Consider the following 14,760-nt stretch of genomic DNA (forward strand, 5'->3'; position numbering starts at 1 on the left):
CCCTACTACACAAAACTCACCTCCACTGGATCTAGATTCAACCCGGGGCCAGCCCCACAGACACAAACGAGGTACCCTCTCCCCTTTACCCTGGTTTTAGCTAATTTTGTCCTATAGTTTTTTTGTTTCTTAAACCTGCCACCAGTTCCCTGTTCTTCTACGGTGTTCTGAGTCCACAATCCGTCCTTCTAAAACGCTGCCTTAGGAATTCTTTGAAGCTGTTCCAGTGGGACCACGCCCAGTGGGACCACGCCCCAGTGGTCCCACTGAGCTCTGAGTTCAGGCCCCAGGGTGCAACACACCCCAGTGGGGGGGGGGGGGGGGGGGCCTGATTGGTTGGTTAAGATAACCTGGAAGCAGAAGCCATCAGAATTATTTAATTTGTTTTACCTTATGGATCATGTGCAGCTAGACAATGGGGTAGGTAAAGTTATTTTCATGTTAGCTAAGTGTGGTCAGCGGGTAAGTGTTAGAGGTTAGGCGTCTGGCCTCTGAGAGACTATGCAGATGTGCAGCTGCAAAGAAAAAGTACCGGCTCGGAGCAGAGAGTAGCAGGGGAATATCTACCCGGCTTCTCTCTGCTGAAACCAGGTCATGACAATTAGTCTTTTCTGATTGGCTCAAATTAGTGCACACACAGTAATGTCGAACAAGTTCTCGATAGAAGTTCTGGGTCTCACAGCGCCCCCATGTGTCCTCATCCCGCTATGACATGAGCCATGCATATTGGATTGTTTCAGTAACGTTGTTTTTCGTGTAGTAATCGCTCAGTGTGTTTTCTATTTCTATTCTAAACCCACTAAAACACCAGTTCCTGTTCCCTGCATACTGTCATCCTCCGCCAACATCCTGTGGTAGAGAACCTGTGTGTGTGTGTGTGTGTGTGTGTGTGTGTTTTGGAGCTCCCCCGGCTCTGTCCGTGGGTTGCGGACAGAGCCCGCAACCGAATTGAATTGAATTGAATTGAATTGGATGAAGAGGAGGGCTGTAAAGATGTAAAATCCTTATTGGGTTGTAATGAACAAAAACTCAAACTCAGCCCTAAAAGTCTTAGGATAGAATGTTTAGTATGTACGCTTATTATAGGCTTGCAGGTTTAGATTAGGTCATGAATGGTTAATTATGAGAGAAAAATAACAGAAAGGATATAACCTTTACCTCTTTTGCGTTACCAGCAAGAGAGGGCCGGGACATCTGAGCCTACTTCAAGGGGAGCGATATCCGCTTCGGTAACATGGGTTTAGTGGTAAGAGAGGGGGCGGGACTGCTTATTAGTCCTTAACTGGTGAACTCTGTAGAGAGCCATTCTTCAGGGTTAGGGGTCAGAGGTAAAGGCACAGCAGGAGAGGTTGAAGAAGTGCTGTTGGAGGCCAGAGCAGCAGACGGGAATTTCTCACATATGCTGCTGGAATGTCAGGAAATGTTACGGAAACCCAGGGCGGAAACGCCTAACCCCACACCTCACCCGACTCCTCACCGTCTCAAGGCTTTCCTTCTTTCTCATTCCCTTCACACTCTCAGTCTTTCACCCTCTCACTCACCCTTTGGCTCACCCATTCTGACTGTGGTCTCTCTCTGCAGGTCTGTAGGCAGCAGAGGATTCAGCCCCTACTTCTACCAACCAGATGATCCTTGTGAAGTCTGGTCCTCTTCTAATGGCTGACTCCACGCACCATCGAGTACGCCCTGGTCTGCACAACGCTGGCATGTGGCAGTTCTTCACTGGCAAGCTTTACGTTCCTGTTGTACTGCTAAAGCTGCCAGCTGAAGAACTGTCACGGTCCGCACTGCACCCCCTGAAGGAGGACCCCCAAGACACGGTCCGCACTGCACCCCCTGAAGGAGGACCCCCAAGACACGGTCCGCACTGCACCCCCTGAAGGAGGACCCCCAAGAGACGGCCCCCACAGCGTCCCCCCAGGATCCCCAAGAGACGGCCCCCACAGCGTCCCCCCAGGATCCCGAGGATGGGCCTTTATGTAGTATAGGTTGTGTACTAGTACTATGGTTTGGGCCTTTATGTAGTATATGTTGTGTACTAGTACTATGTGTTGGGCCTTTATGTAGTATATGTTGTGTACTAGTACTATGTGTTGGGCCTTTATGTAGTATATGTTGTGTACTAGTACTATGTGTTGGGCCTTTATGTAGTATATGTTGTGTACTAGTACTATGTGTTGGGCCTTTATGTAGTATATGTTGTGTACTAGTACTATGTGTTGGGCCTTTATGTAGTATATGTTGTGTACTAGTACTATGTGTTGGGCCTTTATGCAGTATATGTTGTGTACTAGTACTATGTGTTGGGCCTTTATGTAGTATATGTTGTGTACTAGTACTATGTGTTGGGCCTTTATGTAGTATATGTTGTGTACTAGTACTATGTGTTGGGCCTTTATGTAGTATATGTTGTGTACTAGTACTATGTGTTGGGCCTTTATGCAGTATATGTTGTGTACTAGTACTATGTGTTGGGCCTTTATGTAGTATATGTTGTGTACTAGTACTATGTGTTGGGCCTTTATGTAGTATATGTTGTGTACTAGTACTATGTGTTGGGCCTTTATGTAGTATATGTTGTGTACTAGTACTATGTGTTGGGCCTTTATGTAGTATATGTTGTGTACTAGTACTATGTGTTGGGCCTTTATGCAGTATATGTTGTGTACTAGTACTATGTGTTGGGCCTTTATGTAGTATATGTTGTGTACTAGTACTATGTGTTGGGCCTTTATGTAGTATATGTTGTGTACTAGTACTATGTGTTGGGCCTTTATGTAGTATATGTTGTGTACTAGTACTATGTGTTGGGCCTTTATGCAGTATATGTTGTGTACTAGTACTATGTGTTGGGCCTTTATGTAGTATATGTTGTGTACTAGTACTATGTGTTGGGCCTTTATGTAGTATATGTTGTGTACTAGTACTATGTGTTGGGCCTTTATGCAGTATATGTTGTGTACTAGTACTATGTGTTGGGCCTTTATGTAGTATATGTTGTGTACTATGTGTTGGGCCTTTATGTAGTATATGTTGTGTACTAGTACTATGTTTTGGGCCTTTATGTAGTATATGTTGTGTACTAGTACTATGTTTTGGGCCTTTATGTAACTACATAAAGGCCCAACACATAGTACTAGTACACAACATATACTAGTATATGTTGCGTACTAGTACTATGTGTAGGGCCTTTATGTAGTATATGTTGTGTACTAGTACTATGTGTTGGGCCTTTATGTAGTATATGTTGCGTACTAGTACTATGTGTTGGGCCTTTATGTAGTATAGGTTGTGTACTAGTACTATGTGCTGGGCCTTTATGTAGTATATGTTGTGTACTAGTACTATGTGTTGGGCCTTTGTGTAGTATAGGTTGTGTACTAGTACTATGTGTTGGGCCTTTATGTAGTATAGGTTGTGTACTAGTACTATGTGCTGGGCCTTTATGTAGTATATGTTGTGTACTAGTACTATGTGTTGGGCCTTTATGTAGTATAGGTTGTGTACTAGTACTATGTGCTGGGCCTTTATGTAGTATATGTTGTGTACTAGTACTATGTGTTGGGCCTTTATGTAGTATATGTGGTGTACTAGTACTATGTGTTGGGCCTTTATGTAGTATAGGTTGTGTACTAGTACTATGTGCTGGGCCTTTATGTAGTATATGTTGTGTACTAGTACTATGTGTTGGGCCTTTATGTAGTATATGTTGTGTACTAGTACTATGTGTTGGGCCTTTATGTAGTATAGGTTGTGTACTAGTACTATGTGCTGGGCCTTTATGTAGTATATGTTGTGTACTAGTACTATGTGTTGGGCCTTTGTGTAGTATATGTTGTGTACTAGTACTATGTGTCGGGCCTTTGTGTAGTATATGTTGTGTACTAGTACTATGTGCTGGGCCTTTATGTAGTATATGTTGTGTACTAGTACTATGTGCTGGGCCTTTATGTAGTATATGTTGTGTACTAGTACTATGTGTTGTTCCTTTCTGTTGAATAAAAATTACAAGATGACAGGTTGTGGAAGGGCGTTCGCCAACCGTAAATTCATTAAAGAAATGAATCAAATCAGTCTCCATTATTAACCAGAAAGCTGGGCGGACCGAGCCGTATGCCCAGAGCGTCGACGCCCATCTGTCCCTGGGTCTTCTGGCTCTTGGGGCCCAGGGGACCTGGGTACAGAACCCGGGTCTTAACATGAATCATCACACACCGTAGGATTGATGAGCTGCTATCATTATTTGAGAAATGAAGGAAATATTTCATCTTTTAATTTAGGATAGATCAAATCTCAAATGGAAAAATTAAGGACATACATGTTCTAGTCATTTAGACTAGTTCAACTTGGACTCTTAGACTCCACTCCTCTCCACCCTGTTACCTCTCATCCTCTCTCTTCACCCTGGTAACAGTCTGTGGTGCCCAGCCTTCTGTTCATTGCTGGGGCTTGTTCACAGTGGTGTGATCTATGTGATATGTAGGTATACGCGGTATACCCAAGAAATCAATTTCGATAGTGATAGAAGTTTCTGGTTATTTTTTGAATGAAAGAATGACATTTAATGTTAATATTGTAACAACAGATTTTTAAAATCTGTTGTTTAAGATAAACTACTTTCAAAATATTATTTTTTACTTTGAAAGTCAGATGTACGCTTCTTAGATGTACGCTGGATAGCCTACCAGCCTACCCAGTGGACTGTAGCAAAGGTTGCTTATCTATCCTTCATATATCGGGTTGTGATGTCACTATGAAAATCATTACTTCCCTGTGCCAAACGGCTTGTACCAGCTTATCACACCCACACCTGGTGGCATGACATGAGCCCTTTAACCTAGAAACAAAATGTCAAGTTTAAACGTTTATCTCTTATCTTTTATTGGCGGCGCCCGGTTTGCAGCCGGCATCCTTAAGAGTTTGCGATATAGTTAAACAATGTCAACAAACATGAATCATTTTGATTCCTTTGATGAGCCTGTCGTGGTGTCTACTGTGGGTAAGAAACGTAAGCCTTTGAAAAACTGTTATTCGTGTATTCATAGCGCATTTTGGTCATGGATTTATTGCATTTTGGGAAAAAAAATATTTTAAAAAATAAATTGATATTACAATATAGATTTGAATGTTAGATTTTATTAAAGCCTCAAGATGCTATATGAAAGTTCGAAACAGAAAATTATGTTTTTCATCATACCACTTACGACTGTTAGGGGAGCGATAGCTGCTGGCCCCAAGAGAAGAACACAGAGAGAGGACAGGAGTTGGAGTGAAGGTGAACAGGTTTGTATGGTGTAACCAGGAGTGAGGCGGGGGGTAGAGAGTGGGGCGCATCAGGCTGGAGGGAGTGAAGCAGGCAGGCTGGAGGTGTAGATCCACAAAACTATAGGCAAAGAGAACAAAGGAGAAGCACGAGATTTCAGCAGGAGAAACAACAACTAGAAAGTGTACATACTGGAGCCAGGTACGAATAACTACCACGGTATATCGAAGTACGATCTGGAGACGACTGCAGGGAAACCAGGTGTATCTGAAGGGGAGTTGATGAGCTGATGCAGGTTAGGTGTGAGCAGTTGAGAGTGGCAGGTTAAGCACAGAGACAGACAGGGGGTGTGGCCGACCCAGGGGGAGAACAAACAGCACCACAACTGTGTCCATGACAGAGACCCAAAAAAATAAATATAATTGTATTGTTTCAATCGAGCGTGAATGTAGTAGAGCTTTCACTTTTCACTTGCTTCTGTGACGGGGTGGCGATCAGGACTTCATTCAAGGGTTATCTTTTTTCGGCATGAAAGCATAAGCAGTATTCTTCGTCTCTCCCGACACGGCTGCTGGCTTTTTAGGCTTTAAGCATACTTTATTTGAATCAAGCTATTTAAAGCTGTATGAGCGTAACCATTTCAATACACTCTTGAAAACACAGCTTTTTTACAAATTGATGTAATTGTTTTATTATGATTATGATGAATGATGATAATCAGGAAGCCAGGGATCTTCTGATGGATGAAGCGTTTCTTTTCACGTAAAGAAATAGTTTAAACAAACACCTGCACTGATTTGAGATAAAGGTCAGCAGTTTGGGTTTCACTCAAGGGCCCTGTCTTCATGGGATCTCTGAGGCTGTTGCTAATTGAAGCTATCTCATTCTCACCACAGCAAGAAAAACCATTAGCATTTAGAATTAGTGAAATATATAAACAATTGTATGGAAACAGGGGCTTGTGTGTGTGTGTGTGTGTGTGTGTGTGTGTGTGTGTGTTGTGTGTGTGTGTGTGTGTGTGTGTGTGTGTGTGTGTGTGTGTGTGTGTGTGTGTGTGTGTGTGTGTGTGTGTGTGTGTGTGTGTGTGTGCGTCCGTCTATCTGTCTGGAAGGAATCTGGAGTTTAGCCAAAAAGTATATTCCTTCCTTCTGTTGTGTGTATGTGTGTGCACGCTCGCACACGTGGATGTCAAAGAGAGTGTGAGTGCCATGAAGTATAAGATATTTGTATACATCTAAAAACAAACACAAGATGACCAGTTTGCTCAAATATTTTAATACTGACAGTCGAATAATGAAACACAAAAGTACAATACAGAGTACGACAGGCATATAGCCATGGTCTACCAGGGGTCTGTCCATCCCGAGGACTTTGCCCAGATATATAACCCTATAAAGCTCAAAATTGCGGCCCATACTTGAACATGGCTGGGGTTTCAGTCCAGTGAGATGTCCCCACTGGCCAAGCAAACCAGGGATGATGTCAACGACACATCGATGTGGCCTTGCTTAGGTCCCATCAGATGTACATACTTTGTTTAAGTTCACCTGGGCTAGTCTCCACCGTTTGCTTGGCCAGTTTTGGAACATCCCACTGGTCATCGTTGTCGTTGTTCAGGTTATCGTTGCTCAACAAAGGTCTGCTTAGATGAAGGATGATGACCATTTGTTTCAGGTTATTTTTGGATTTTGGCCAGGCTACCTCCGGCCTTGGAGGTAGCAGCTGATGGGGAGATCGTTTCCTGCTGGTTGGATATCCGGAGGGTTTGCTGGTGGGGGCCTGTTAAGCAGCTCTTCAAAGTATTTCGCCCATCGATTGAGTTGGCCCTCCTTTGTCTTGATGGTATTGCTTTCTTTGTCTTTTAGCGGTCGTTCTGGCTTGGTGTATTTGCCCGGCAGCTTTCTAGTGGTGTCATGTATCCGTCTCATGTTTCCGTTTCTTGCTGCTGCTTCCGCCTGGTTCGCTAGTTTGTTGATGTAGTTCAGCTTGTCATACTTACATACATGCTTTTCTTCACTATTCTGTGGGCATTGCTGTATTATTTGTGGGTCTTAGCTTTGGATGTTCTAGTGCCACTTGTTACTGAGACTGCAACTTTCCTAACTTTTACCTTTTGTAATGTTTCAGCAGATATCCATTCCTCTTGCTGGTATTTCTTGTAGCCGACGACTACCTGACACGATTATGTTATAGTGTCTTTAAAATGTTGCCACTGCTTGTCAATGCTGTTCCCCTGTTCTAGTAGATCTCACAGAGCTTCATATTTGTGATATTTTGTGATATTTTGAGTTTCACGCTATAGTCTTCTCGAATTTGTTCTTCCCTTAGCAGGTTCACGTTGTATTTATTTCTGTTTCCCCTGTGCGCTGTTCTGTTCTTCTTTAGTTTGAGTTTTAGTCTGGCCATTAGCAAGTGGTGGTCTGATGCAATATCTGCTCCTCGTTTCACTCTCACATCCTGTAGTGTTCTCCTGAACTTCATGTTAATGCAGATGTGATCTATTTGGTTTGCCGTAACATGATCCGGTGACACCCATGTTGCTTTATGTATGCTCTTGTGGGTAAACATACTGCCTCCAATGACGAGTTTGTTTGATGCACAGATATCTAGAAGCTTCTTTCCATTGTTGTTAATTATTAAGTTCAAGTCTCCAATAAGGTGGGTCATATCTTTCTCTGAGTAGTTGCCAAAGATGTTCTGTAGTCTGTCGTAGAACTCATCTTTTGTTTCTTCTTCATGGTTATTGGTTGATGCGTAGCATTGGATTACATTCATGCTTATATTCTCTTTTGTTGTTCTGAAAGACTCTGTAATGATTCTTGGTCCATGGGCTTCCCACGCTATCAGTGCTCTCTGTGCTGATTCGGATAGCATGAGAGCAACGCCTTCAGTATGTGGGGCATTTTCCTCTTCATTGCCTGAATATAGCAGCATTTCTCCGCTCATGAGCCTTTTCTGACCAGCTTGCGTCCATCTTGCCTCACTAATTCCCAATAGCACCAGGTTGTAATTTCTCATCTCTGCTGCTATTTGAGCTGCTTTTCCTGCTTGGTACATAGTCCTCACATTCTAGGTTCCAATGGTAATGCTCCTCCTGGTTGAAAGAAGAGTTGTCAATCTTGAGGCTTCCAGGAGCTCCTGGCTTTCACCACTCAACTTTATAGGTCTTTGGGTTGAAGAACCTTTCGCTCCCAGATTAGAGTTCTCCTTTTTTCACTTTTTTTACTTCAATATAAAAATTGCATAAACACACGCTTATATTTACAAAGTCACAATAGGAAATTTGTTCACACAAATCCATAATCTGTTTCTAAGTCGATCAACGTTTTATACCCAAAATACAGTATGTTCATAAACACACACTGTGTGGCCAGGAAGGACTTGTTAGGCTATTAGTTGGTCTTTTATCGACTTTCATGATATTGATATTTAAATATAAGTTTGAAACTGTCATTCTTGTAGATCAACTGGAGCACACGCACACACACACACACACACACACACACACACACACACACACACACACACACACACACACACACACACACACACACATACACACACACACACACACACACACACACACACACACACACACACACACACACACACACACACACACACACACACACACACACACACACACACACACACACACAGAAGAGGTGCATCAGAACAGCTAAACTATTCTATATTTTTTCTCAAATGTATTCAAACTTGATCACATTAGCTATTTGTTTAAATCTTCACGTTATTTGTTTCCAACCATTTACATTTTCTTAGATGTTGAGTGCATGTTTACATTGTTTACTCCATTGAGACTTTGTTCGAATCCCTTCACCTGATTTAAGCCATTTAACATTTCTTTTGGTCTTAAACTATGCGGCTTTACTAAAACATATTTTCAACCTCACTTTGCAATACAGCACTCACCGCATTTTATGCAGTAAATGCATTATTTAAATGCATTATTTGAGCATTTAAGAAAACATAATTTTTTTTTTTTATTATTTTGTATTTTTCCATTCATTCCTTCTTATATAGGGTATTTTATTTCATTGAGTTGTAATTGTTTCTGACAAATGACCAACTCTGTTCATTCTTGTCTCTAAAACTCATTTACTGCTGCAGCAGCAGCAGTAAATGTCCTGTGCAAAAGACTGAAGTATCCCGTCGTCTCCGTCGCACATTACTGAGGCCAGGCCGGTTACGTATATACAGTAGTACAGTATTTATATAGCCAACAGTTATTTATTTATTAATGCTTTATAGTTTATTTAATGCTACTACCTAGCATCAAATAAACAGCATGTGTTTATTGTCCTAGTAACTGATGACAATATCGAGTGTTGAATAATCTCAATTACTCATGGTGGTTGTAGGCTACTGTATGCAACGGTGAGCGTGGCGGTGCTTATAGGACGAGTGTGGAAGAGGCAAGGAGGGAATCATCACTATACACCCACTACAAAAAACTAGCTTACACCACTGCTTGCTGGGGAGATGGCATCAAGGCCGGGGAGACTAACAGACTGGTGAGGAAGGACTGCTCGGTTGGTGGGCAAGAGGCGGACAGTCTGGAGGCAGTGGTGGAGAGGAGGATAGGAGAGAAATTCAAGTCTGTCCTGGGTAACCCCTCCCATCCCCTCTGTGTTGTGCTGTGGCAGATGGGGAGCCCCTTCAGCCACAGATTAATGTCCCCAAGGTGCAAGACGGAGCGCTTCAGGTGCTCCTTAGTGCCCGCAGACATTAGGCTGTACAACAGCACCTGATGTATGTATGTGTGTGTGTGTATGCGTGTGTGTGTGTGTGTGTGTGTGTGTGTGTGTGTGTGTGTGTGTGTGTGTGTGTGTGTGTGTGTGTGTGTGTGTGTGTGTGTGTGTGTGTGTGTGTGTGTGTTTATGTGTGTGTGTGTGTGTGTGTGTGTGTGTGTGTGTGTGTGTGTGTGTGTGTGTGTGTGTGTGTGTGTGTGTGTGTGTGTGTGTGCGCTCGCGTGTGTGTGTGTGTGTGTGTGTGTGTGTGTGTGTGTGTGTGTGTGTGTGTGTGTGTGTGTGTGTGTGTGTGTGTGTGTGTGTGTGTGTGTGTGTGTGTGTGTTATACCTGTGGGTTTTGGATGCATGAGGATTAACGGCAGTTCTAGTTCAACATCACTGAGACCTGAGGAGACAGAGGAGGAGACAGAGGAGGAGACAGAGGAGGAGACAGAGGAGGAGACAGAGTAGGAGACAGAGGAGGAGACCAGTAGGAGACAGAGGAGACGTGAGACGGAGGAAGGTTCTGGGTGGTGCTAGGGGTCATCAGGAGGAGGCTGGTGACGGAGGAAGGTTCTGGGTGGTGCTGGGGGTCATCAGGAGGAGGCTGGTGATGGAGGAAGGTTCTGGGTGGTGCTGGGGGTCATCAGGAGGAGGCTGGTGATGGAGGAAGGTTCTGGGTGGTGTTGGAGGTTATCAGGAGGAGGCTGGTGACGGAGGAAGGTTCTGGGTGGTGTTGGAGGTTATCAGGAGGAGGCTGGTGACGGAGGAAGGTTCTGGGTGGTGCTGGGGGTTATCAGGAGGAGGCTGGTGACGGAGGAAGGTTCTGGGTGGTGCTGGAGGTTATCAGGAGGAGGCTGGTGATGGAGGAAGGTTCCGGGTGGTGCTGGGGGTTATATGGCGGCTGTATGAAGCGCCAATACGAGCTCTCATTGGAATCACGACCCAGCGAAGCTCCAGCTAGGACACGCCCCTTTGAACGGGGTACCCTTCTTCACATGATCATGAGACTAAAAGGTGGTTTGAACATCGGGCAATAAATGTTGCGTTACCACAAGGGCCAAAGTTTCCTCCCTCTTTGGAAAGTCTTGCTGAATCCCAAGCAGGAGAAGGACACTAATGCGTTGCACCTGACGAACACAGGTCCTCCTGTGTGCTCCTCTCAGGGAGAGAGACTTAAGACCTAAGCAGGGGCCGTAGAACATCTCTCGGTCAGCCAGTCACAGGGCTGTGCTCCTGCCCAGTATCAGATTCAAGTGCTCCAGTGAAGCTGGAGTGGCCCAAAGGAGGCAAACATATGTCCTTATGGGCCAAAGAAGCACCAGAACCCCCTGACAACCCGTCATCAAATGATCAGGACTCGGACTCTGACTCAAACTGATTTGATTCTGACTCAATTGAAAATGTTTTTCAATTTAACTTGATCATAAATTAGGCTTTTGAGGATGATTTTACTGATGATGTGACTTTTAATCTTTTCTAAACCTTAGTATGAATAACATATGAGGTATTATTTTGATGAATATTATGTATTACACTTTTTATTAAAAAGGCATCAATGCTTTTAGAAAATAATTTGTTTCTTTGAGTGAAATCAAAATCAGGTTTTTAACTTAGGGCACTGGCGCCCTCAAACAAAAACGCCTCAAAATGACCAAGTTCCTGCTATCCTGGAAAAATATTCTGATTAAAGAATCCAATATAGAAAAAGAAACTTTCCTTCTAAAATATTGCCTTAGGATCAAAATAATTCTTGCTATATTGCTTTTATACATTTACAAGGGAACTATGTGATGGGTTTTTTAATCCAGTTCCCTGCTTTGTCATGAATCCCACACAGACGCAGAATCTCTCTCCACCGCCAGGGGGCAGCATCACGAGGCTCCACCCCAACCCTGGTGCCATCGGGTTAAAGTAGGAGTTCGGATTGGGTCATAGTTGTCATGCAGGAGCACATGAGGACCTACTATATGGTGTGAATCATGCATGATGGAGGAGGCCGTTCATGGTACCTTCTCCTCCTCCTTCATGCCAGCGTTGAGACCATCCTCCCCGGATCGATATATTTTTCTGAAGGGGGGGGGGAGTGTATTGAAGAAAATAAATGTATTTTCTAATCCATTATATAATGCATATCATAAATGGAGAGGGTTTGCAGGGCACAGACATTGTGTTGAGATTGGGTTACACAGGATATGAGACAGTTATCTCACACTCCCTTTCTCACGCACGGCAACATTCCCCTCACCCCCTCGCTCAGTCTCTCAGGCGCGCACGCACGCTGGCACGCACACACTCACGCGCGCGCGCACATACACACAGACACACACTAACACACACACAAAATCACACACGCGCACGCGCGCAAACACACCCTAGAGTAGTTGCTGAGCCAGCCGATGCCACCGCGCGCAAATGCAAAGCTTTTACGCACCGCGCCGGTGCGGTTTCACTCCAAGAGGTTTTAGCAGCATGCATGCATCACGACTCGTCCAAGCTGATGAGGAGGAGCACACGTCGGACATCATGCCATGCTGGGAATAAGAAGGTCCAGCTAATAAGCAGCGGGAGGCACAGCAGGGGGGAGGTGGTCAGAGGGAGGGCGTGCGCGCACGGATGCTCGATACAAAGTGAATGCAGGGGAACGCGGAGCATCCAGAACGCATTTGTCTAAGAAGCTTTTTATTGAGTTATAGTGTTTAATTAAATAGGCTGCCCAATGAGCGTCCGATGGAGAACATCTAAAAAGAACACTTTTTAGCGCCTATCCACCCTATAGGGAAGTCGGCTTAATTGAACACAAAGACGCGCTTTGGAGACGTGGTAGCTGCCGGATCTCCTCTTCCTCTCCGTGATGGCGATCAACACGGACGCCACGTTCGGAAAATGCGAGATGGGGGAGAGGGAGGTGTCACATCCCACCGACTTCCAGGACACGGAGAAACTGTTGAGCACGACGACGGCCGAACCGACCGGGGAAAGTAACCTCAAACCGTCCGACACCCTCTTTCTCAACGTACGGGGGAGCGTGCGTTCGCTGGACGGCGATCAGAACGGACACAGGTCGCCTCTCAGATCGGGCTCCGTGGGGCATCTAGCTGCCCCACCCAGATCCACATCCCGGCTCAGTTTAGGCCCGGGTCCGTCTCCACTGCCGCCCGGGGCCGGACCTCCGAGTTATCTGTGGCTCGCAGTGTTGACCTGTTTCTGTCCCGCTCCTCCTCTGAACATGTGCGCCCTGTGGTACGCGCACGTGGTAAGTAGTGATATTATCATGTTTTTATAAGATGGGGAAGCAGGGATGTGACTGGAAGAAGTTGTATCCACCGTTGAAAGGCAGCCTTCTTAACACCGTATTCCACTATCTCTCTCTTTCTCTCTCTCTCTCTCTCTCTCTCTCTCTCTCTCTCTCTCTCTCTCTCTCTCTCTCTCTCTCTCTCTCTCTCTCTCTCTCTCTCTCTCTCTCTCTCTCTCTCTCTCTCTCTCTCTCTCTCTCTCTCTCTCTCTCTCTCTCTCTCTCTCACTCGCCCACTCCCTCATCTCTGATGGCAGTCGAGGTCTGTTATGCATACAGGGGATGTCGCGGGGGCGAGGAAATACGGGCGTCTCTCGATGCTGCTCAGCTGTCTCTCCATGCTGCTGGGTGTGGCCGTCATCGTCTTCATTGTGACTACTATAGGTAGGAAGCCTTGTCCAAGCCGGCCAACAAACAAAACAAGTCAACCCTCTGGTCATAATTGTGTTCTCCATACTCTCTCCTTCTCTGCCAGAGGGAAAGAAATAGCATCGCTGACGTCAGTGGATCAAAGTTGCACCGCAAAAAGGAAAAGAAAATAGAAATCATGTCATTTTGAAAATGAAAAAGCACAAAAACCTCTAAAAATGTATATTTGTTTTGAAGCAGCCTCGCAGGACTTCCCCACGTCATATTTCCAGATTTTTTTGTGAATGAAGTCTAGCGCCTTCCAGAGTCCCAGGAGGGGAAGGACAGAAGAAAGAAACAGCACATGCACTGTGAGGACTACTGTGAAGTCTCCAGGTCATCTACTGCCTTCTCCCCCACTGCTGGTCCATCCAAAGCTAACTGGTTGATGGGACAACAATTTGAGGCCTCATCCACATGACTTACATTATGGTTTACTTCATCGAATGAAGTTGCATGGCCAACTTTGTATTTGCACACACACAAACGCACACATACACATGCACACACACATTCTCTGCTCTCTCTCTCTCTTGGTACGTGGTATCGATGAACACACTTGCACTTGTAATGAACCGATGTACTTCCAAAGCTACAGTTTGCAAACCTATTGGGTGCCTGCCTTTTTTTCTAAATGTTTGTGACCACCTCTCCTACGGGGAAGAGATTTCCAAAGTGTTCACGTGCTCTTTGTGCAGAATGTTCTCATGTATGTCGAGGTTAGCCTGTTAGCATTTGTAGCGTGATTGCCCGCTTTGCACAGTGGATGAAAGGTCTGACTTCCTGAAGACAGGTTTGATCTGGGTGGATGGCTCAGCCCCTTCTCAAAGTAATCCAAACATCAACACGTTTGTAACGTATATGCACTACTCCTGGCACAGTTATTACTTATATGTTTGTATTGTATGACCTGTATACTGTGCCATAGTTCCTTACATGTGCATGTCTGAAATAAACTTGAGAAAAAGCATGAGAAATCTGAACAAGAGTTGAAGTGTTCTTATCTCAGAGTTACATCCGGTCTCACCAAGCACGCCCGCATT

General features: G+C 44.7%; 1 protein-coding gene across 1 annotated transcript; it reads left to right on the forward strand.

The window, feature by feature from the left end:
* The first annotated feature begins 12,668 nt into the window (after positions 1-12,668).
* On the forward strand, positions 12,669-14,684 carry LOC130386567 (trafficking regulator of GLUT4 1-like). The gene is made up of 3 exons (XM_056595556.1): positions 12,669-13,270; positions 13,567-13,693; positions 13,785-14,684. Exons 1-3 carry the CDS (start codon positions 12,869-12,871, stop codon positions 13,796-13,798), a joined length of 543 nt encoding a protein of 180 aa, XP_056451531.1. The 5' UTR covers positions 12,669-12,868; the 3' UTR covers positions 13,799-14,684.
* Positions 14,685-14,760: the final 76 nt, after the last annotated feature.

The sequence above is a fragment of the Gadus chalcogrammus genome, chromosome 7 (assembly GCF_026213295.1).
Source record: "Gadus chalcogrammus isolate NIFS_2021 chromosome 7, NIFS_Gcha_1.0, whole genome shotgun sequence".
Taxonomy (NCBI): domain Eukaryota; kingdom Metazoa; phylum Chordata; class Actinopteri; order Gadiformes; family Gadidae; genus Gadus; species Gadus chalcogrammus.

What these genes read in the sequence shown, in the direction of transcription:
- LOC130386567 (XM_056595556.1), top strand. Translation starts at nt 12,869, where the DNA reads ATGGCGATCAACACGGACGCCACGTTCGGAAAATGCGAGATGGGGGAG. An exon ending in CCCTGTGGTACGCGCACGTG is followed by an intron (nt 13,271 to 13,566) that starts GTAAGTAGTGAT and finishes CTCTGATGGCAG; the next exon opens with TCGAGGTCTGTTATGCATAC.